The following is an 8,043-nucleotide window of genomic DNA, read 5'->3' as shown; positions in this document are numbered from 1 at the left end:
GTTCATTACTGTATGTGCCGACAGACATAACTACGGGATTTACCAATTGAACTTCAAAGGTTGTGAGCAACTTCAGTGTTAAATCTATTACTACTTCCCCTGATCAGGTATATTACAAATAATTGGTTATTTACAGTCAAATGACATTGGCCTTTCCTATATTAATTTGCACTTGATATGTCCTAAATGTATCCATACCGATGAAGCAATCAACTATTAATTTCTCTACTATCAAAAACAGAAAACTGTTCTAGTTGCATGGGAATTAAGGCATGTATCTTGACTTGTTTTGATTTCTTACCAGTGGCAGCTTGTACCTTACAATTTTGAACTGGCAGTGTGGACATACATCCATGTTTCTTCAGTTCTTGAAAGCATCCTTGTGTCATCAAATTAGTCATAGCATATGTCAAGCATAAGGGGTACATCAAGGTAAAATACTTTGGCTTTAACAATAGGTTCTACCTTGCTCTCTGCCAAGTTTTTCTGCATAACCTCATTACCTTGATACAGATCATCTCTCATGTCATTACAATAATCATACCTGATAAAGCAAAGTTCATGCCCTCACTCCCCTCCAAGGTCACAAAATGGGGGCCTACCATGACCAGTTCAAGTTTTCTGGCGTCATGGTGGCATAGATCTCTAGGTTAGCTGTAACTTCCACTAAGTTGACCCTTGGTGTTTAGTTTTGGCAATTATTGTCCTGAAGGCTCGCAGCTGAAATTCTCTTTGCCTCTGCATGTTATTTGGCATGTGTATGTTACTTTCCTGGCCGAATTCGGTAGTCTGTGGGTTACTCAATTGTCCATTATTGTTTTGCATTTGCCAAGTGATCGGCTGATTATTGCCGATAGCTTGTGTCTATACATATTGTACAGGCTGATCATACACAACTCACCCATTGTAATTGTTTTTACTTAATTTTTGCCCATTTCTTTGTATTTACAGACTTTCTCCATTGCAATTGTGATTACCATTACCATTACCATAGGTCTGTGTAGGATAAGGTTGCCATCCATGTGGAGCTACAAACCCTTTGTTTACTTGTTGGTCCGTAAATCTCTGTGTCGCTACCGGCATAGTGACAGGCTCATGTTGCACTGGTCTCCCTTCATATATTAACGGCATGTAGTCCAGTACAAATAGAAAGTATTCGGTGTCGTGTTCTAGGATGGTAATGAGTTTTTCCTAATGGGGACAGGTAGATGGCTCTTTAAAAATGGCCTTTAAAACTGTTAATAATAGTACTAACGTTTCGCCATGTCCGTAACCCACAGCAGGACGTCACCTTATTTGTATCCAACCACAAATCTAATTTTCTCGGCTTCTGTCCAGGTATGAGGTAAAACATTTGGAAGTGCTCCGATTAAGATCACAGGGTGTGTTCTTTTCCCTTCAGAAGTAAATAGCAGGAATTGTCGATGCCTAAGTAATCCCTCATCTGCAAGTAATGTTGACAAACACGAAGTGCTGTCAGTGACAGGCGTGTTTATGTTCACTTGTAGGGTAGCACATGGCAACTGCGCTTGCCCTACAGGTGCAACTGCTGGAGAGTGTTGTTGCATTGTGCAATCCTCTGTGTTTTCCTTCGATGGGCTAACCCCATACGGTGGGTAACCAGTGAATGTATCTAAGTTCTCTAAGAGCATAGATTTTTTCTATCATACATTGTTTTGCAATGTCAGTAGTTTTAGAAACACTGCCTCTCAACCTTTCCTCTGCTTTCTTCAAACCCCGAGTCTATTTTAGCTAGAAGTAGACTTCCCTTCTCTTTTAGGCCTTCTTATACAGTATCTACATACGTTTTGCATTCTGACATTATCTTTTCAGCATGGGTGCTGCCCTTATCCAGCATCCTGGCTTCAGCTTTTTCATTTATTTCCTTTACATCTACACATAACTTACCTCTCTGTTTTTTGGCAAATTCTGACTCTAAACTTAATTGATCTACTCTTCCACTCAACATGTGTATTTTTGTAGGTAGGTTTTTGCGTAGGTCTTGCAGCTCACTGACTGCGTTAGTCACATTTTTGACCGACACATCCAGTTGGAATCGTGTCTCCTGAATTTGAGAATATGCCTCACTAAGGTTTTATAGCTCACCTGCAAGTTGTTCCTGTTTATAGTCTACAGATGTTACCTTTTCCATTAATTTAGTTATATAGTGGGAAATGTCGGTAATTGTTTCTTGTTTTAATTGTTTACCAAGCTCTGTGAACTTAACGGATAAATCGTCTGATAATTCAGTGCATATAGTCTTGCTCACCCACTGAACTGTTGACTAATACTATCTTGAAATCGTTAAAAGCCTGGTTTTGCTGTGGAAACTGTTGTTTTATTAGTTGCATTAGCTGGGTCAAAGTGTGTGTCTCACCAGTATTTGCAATACTTTTGTGAACTGTTTCCTGTGCTTGTGTTCTCGAAGTCGTGAGCAGATAATCAAAGGAACTTACGCTGTTGGGCGCCTCAGTTACACTATTTGAGAAAATGATTCCTGGTGGGACCTGAGAAATTGTGTCATCGAGCGTCATAAAAGTGGCGTCATGTCTAGTTATATTACCAATGTGATCCTTTTTTAATAATGGGACGCCAACATAGTTGTTTTGGTAGCCATTGTCCATTTCACGAGTTGGTACATTACCTTCAACTGTTGCCAAGCTCGGATTTCCGCCATCTTGGCATATTGCATTTTGTAATGAATTTTCAACAATGGCCATTTCCTTTGACTCCATTGTGAACAGTGTTAAACAAAATTATGAAAAGAAAAAATTTTAGACATGAAATTTTGTTTGTATCAGTATCTTTCAATTAAAGCAGCTTTATGTGTGTTTTCATTAATGAACCTAATTATCCTTTTATACAGTCCTATTGATACACTCTTACAGAATTTGAAAGAATTATTGTGCATCTTCATGAGGAATTTATACAGATCTTTGTCACTTATAGAGAAATGCACTTGCTGTGAAGGATATTAATTGAAAGGAAAAGAAATTATCAACTGCGAGAAATACTGCGCCAAGTGCGACTATATAAGCATTCAATGTAGCAGCTTCCTACCTTAACCAAGAAATCCGTATTCTTGGACCATCTCGTTCGTACACAGCATTTAATTTTTAATTTACTCCTTCTAGTTGTTAATAGTTGCAATCTCACGGACATGTAACCAATGCAACAAAGGCCTCTTCAAATTCTTGAAACGATAAAATGTATCATTTATCTGAAATTCTTTTTTCCCAACAATTGAAAGGTCTGTTCATATTCCACTCGGCGCCATCCTTTGAAAAGTCGCAATTGAATAGTAGCTGGGGGAGTAAAATGTAATGTATATATTGGAAACTGAATAAAAATTTGCTGCTTAATAAATTAAAAGCAAAATTTTGAAAGAATGACTGAAAAAAATTGTATGATGCACCTATCCTGAATGAACTTTAACTAGCTCTAATACAAATAGACCTTCAATATTCAATACATATATTCAGCATATAACTTCATAAATTTACGTACATCCTTTTCTTGTTACCTCTATTCTGCATGGCAATTGGTTTGAGAATACTGGTTCTGGATCACCCCTCCTCTCCTCACGTGAGTAAGGTTTGATCCTCTTGCCACAGGATTCTCAGCGTGTCGCAGAGAAACAGGCATTGTCGCCATGAAAATACGAATAAACTCTGATGTCTTGATAATACTTTTTAATGTACAATCAGAGTACACATTTTTTTAACAATATCAACTCTGCGGAACTCGCAATACGTCCACCTGCTATCATTTATTGAGATGAACAGAATTTTAACAATATTAACTCGGCAGAGCTCGTAATACGTCCGCACACTATCATATATAGACACAGACAGACTAATCTAAAGCAATTAAAAGAATTGAAGAGCAACTCTTTACCTCTTTTGTTTTTGACGAAAAATATTATTTTAAAGGCAAGAAAACATTTTATTAACTTTATAATTACACCCTGGATACCAAAAAAACATATTTACTGGAAAAAAACACAGAAGTTACACACAAGCAAAGAATAAAGATATTGACAGCAGTCATGGAGCAGCACATAAACATAGACCTCAAGGATTTTTTTTCTTTTCTGTTAACACTTCCTCCAAAAGGAAAAAAACATGAAATTATTGCTTTAATTTCTGCAACTGAGTTGTCCATGACACTGCACCACCTGAGTGCTTTGCAAGAATTCCAGTTGTTGAGCGCCTTGTCCGATTATCACATGCGAAATCTGTATCAGCGTAAATTTTTAACTCTTCTTTGGTTTTGTAATACTTTGGAATTCTTCGGACGGTCAACCAACACCCAGGTATTCCTTTTCTTTAGTGCCTGAGGTTCTTCGCTGATAGCTTGCATCCATTCTTCCTTCTCGTTTGACTGCAATATTTCGGAAAAACAGTTTGAATCTTTGTGTTCAAGTGCATCAACTTTTGTTGCCATACAAAATTCACCACTTTCCATCCAGGTTGGTTTTCTTTATTGCCTTTTATACTTCCGTTTCTCTTCATTAGAAGATTCAGCAGTTTCTGCTTTTAGAAATTCTGTTAATTCTTTATTTTCATCAGATTCACTAGACTCTTGACTTCCTCTAGAATCGAGAATGTCAATTTGTTCTTGAGTTTGACTTCCTCCAGAAGTGTACAGCCTTGGAGATTTACATTGCTCATCTTTAGATGAATTCGGATCATTAAATTCTTCCTGAGGAACTTCTAATTCAACATGATCACTATGTAAATGACAAACATTTTCTGGTTTAAATTTCACATCGTGACTCAACACCACTAAAAAGATGGAATCCAAAGTCTAAACCCATCCTTGTCATTAACATATCCAACAAGTCGTCCAAAAACTGCCTTATCATCGAACTTGGAACGGAATTGTTTGTTAATGTGAACATAGCAGCCTGTGCTAAAAATTCTGAGATGATCAAGTCGTCCTACTGGTCGATTAAACCACAGCTCATAAGGGGTTTTATTTTCAACTGAAGATTTTCCAGTACGATTTATTAGGGAGATTGCTGTGTTACATGCCTCTGCCCAAAACCCTTTAGGTAATTTACTCGGATTTAGCATTGACCAGACAGCTTCAACAATGGTCCTATTTTTCCATTCAGCCACACCATTTTGTTCGGGAGTGTAAGGAGGAGGAATCAGAAGCCATATTCCCCTGTCTGCAAGCAGATCACTGACATTCTTATTGTTAAATTCTTTGCTACCATCACATCTAAATTGTTTGACAACGTGTCCATTAATTCGTGCTTCATTTAAAAACTGCTTAAGCACACTACACATTTCACTTTTATGTCTTAAAAAGAAAATTCGACGAAATTTACTAAAATCGTCTTTGAAACATACATAATAATGCTTACCTTCAAAAGATTTTGTGATCATTGGTCCATTGACATCCTCATGGATTAATGCACCAGTACTGGTAGAGCGTATTGTTTGTGTTTTGAATGGCAGCCTATGCATCTTTCCAACCTCACAGCTGTCACAAAATTCACTCTTGGCATCTTTCACATTAATGATTTTTCCTTTTAAAATTTTCTTCACATATTGTTTATTTTGATGACCAAACCTTTCATGGTACACTTGTAATGTTTCGGATGAAGTCATCAAGTTAACACAATTAATTTTTTCATTTCTAACAACACGCATGTTCAACACAATAAAGTCCATTTTTCACATAACCTGTCATAACAACATTGCCATTGACTTGTTTTCGAACACAGACATTATTATAACTAAAATTAATACTGTAGCCTCTGCAGGCAATGGCTCTCACAAAGATCAGATTAGCACTTGCGTCAGGGATGTGCAAAACATTGTCCATTCTAGCATTGTACAATTTATTGTTTCGTCGAATTTGGACGTAAGCTGTTCCTTGGCCGTACGCACACATTTTGACATCTTGTTTTCCCAATGAAATTACTTGAGGAGCATCAAATTCACTATAAAAAAACAAAATACTGTTTGTTTGAAGTGATATGATTTGTAGTGCCACTGTCGCAACACCATTTATTTGGGTCACTGTGATTACTGGTACACACACTCATAGTGTATGAAGTAAATGCATCATGTTCACTTTCTCGCTTCTTCTCTTTTCTTTTATTGCTGTCACGAGTGTTCTGTGGTCACTCTGTTGCCCAGTGACCTAATTGTTTTCATATATTACACGGAAACTTCTGTTTTAATTGCTGATTACTTGTTTGCCGTTTTCTTGTTTTAGAAACGACGAAAGCTGCGCTTCCATTAATGTCTTGTTCCCGCAGTTCAATAGTACAGAGTTTTTCTATTAATAAATTCAAGCTTTGCTTTTCTGTCGGTATCGTATCCCAGAGAGCCTTAAAATTGTCGTAGTCTTTTCCCAGTGTAGACAAGATTCTTTCATATAGCGTATTTTCTTCATGTTTTGCTAATTCATCGGTCAGGTCCACAAATAACTTTTGCAGTTTGGCCACATGTGCACTAATATCTTCCGTATCATCACGTTTAACACCGAAAAATGTTTCAATCAACATATTCAAACGCTGAGTATTGCTACGTTCAAATCGGGAGCGTAACTTGTCCCAGATTTCTTTAGCATTCTTGCACATTAAGACGAGTTCTACAACAGATTTACTAAGCGCACTTGCTATAAGACTTGCTGCCTTTGCGTCGTCCTTGTGCCATTCCACATACGCCTCTTTTTGTGCACTTATCGCATCTTGCAGCAACTCTACTCATTCACGCGTACCGTTAATATATCTTCTAGTCCTTATGAACGCAGCACCATAGTAATATGCCATTTCCATTTGGCACAGTCCTCAGGTCCTTCAAGCTTATCAATGCTGATCTTATAATCGCCGCTAGCGTTCATGTTTCTTTACAGACATAGGCTCATTTCAAATATTGTTTCAATTAAAGTATGTTGTTTGCCTTCACACGTGTACTGCGCCCATAACCTGATGAAAAATATTATTTTAAAGGCAAGAAAACATTTTATTAACTTTATAATTACATCCTGGATATGAAAAAACCATATTTACTGGAAAAAAACACAGAAGTTACACACAAGCAAAGAATAAAGATATTGACAGCAGAGTCATGGAGCAGCACATAAACATAGACCTCAAGGATTTTTGTCTTTTAACAGTTTTTATGTCAGTGTTATCTATGGGATATATATATGATGTAATATGAGGAAAAATAAAGGGGCGAGGGAGAAAAGAAAAGAAAGTAAATAATTATAATATGTTACATTATATGTGCTTTCAGCTTTTTTTGGACTTGGAACACTATAACTGCTATCATCATAAATGAGTACACCATGTGTCCAAAGAATGAACTTCTACTACAAGATTATAATAATAGTTTTAGTACATAAAAAATAGAAATTATCAGTATCTGCCAGTGTCTACAGATTTAATTATAACCATGAATTGATGACCCTCTTCTTAACTTATTAGGCAGCTCTTAATGTGCTGACCACACTGGAAATGGCGTCCAAGTTAAGTTGGTTGCTGAAAGGAGCACCATACCTCATGTATTAGCCACTCTATACAATTTTAACTCGTTGGATTGCCCTATCTCTTTGTCAGCAAAAGTTTTTGTTAGCAACTGAGTAAACAGGATTGCAATAGTTAATATCCAAATGTTTTTGCGAGAAAAACAGAAGAAAGTTATTAGGACACAAACAAGTAGAGTATGTTAAATAAATACAGCAGGGTCAAAATAATAAATATCGACAGTGGCCCGACCATTTGGGGAGGGAGGAGGTCTCTCCTCAAAGTGGAGTTAGACGATCGAGAATTACAGGGAGTGGAAGCCCTCCTGAATGTAAGCATGGTCATCGAGCAAACGACGAATTGTGCAGCAAAACACACGTTAGAGCAGAAGGAACAATTAAAACTGAAGAGACAAGCATCCACCATTCAACAACACCAACAACAAATAACAAAATAGGTAAAGAATCCAACAGCGCTCAACACAGGTATGTCTGACAATTTTAATTTAAATGAATCATCAAGTTCCCTTGCCCACAAGGGGACTTTGAGAA

At 37.1% G+C, this 8,043-nt stretch overlaps 1 protein-coding gene across 1 annotated transcript; it reads right to left on the bottom strand.

Moving 5' to 3' along the window:
- Positions 1-5,649: 5,649 nt before the first annotated feature.
- Positions 5,650-6,864, bottom strand: LOC126355390 (uncharacterized). Its single transcript, XM_050005685.1, has 3 exons — positions 6,771-6,864; positions 6,181-6,723; positions 5,650-6,044 (listed from the first exon to the last, which is right to left on the bottom strand). The coding sequence occupies exons 1-3, from the start codon at positions 6,862-6,864 to the stop codon at positions 5,650-5,652; spliced, it is 1,032 nt and encodes a 343-aa protein (XP_049861642.1).
- Positions 6,865-8,043: the final 1,179 nt, after the last annotated feature.

Source organism: Schistocerca gregaria, chromosome 3 (assembly GCF_023897955.1).
Source record: "Schistocerca gregaria isolate iqSchGreg1 chromosome 3, iqSchGreg1.2, whole genome shotgun sequence".
Lineage (NCBI taxonomy): Eukaryota > Metazoa > Arthropoda > Insecta > Orthoptera > Acrididae > Schistocerca > Schistocerca gregaria.
Note: the sequence above shows the minus strand (reverse complement) of the source record. Positions and strands in the feature narration are given on the sequence as shown.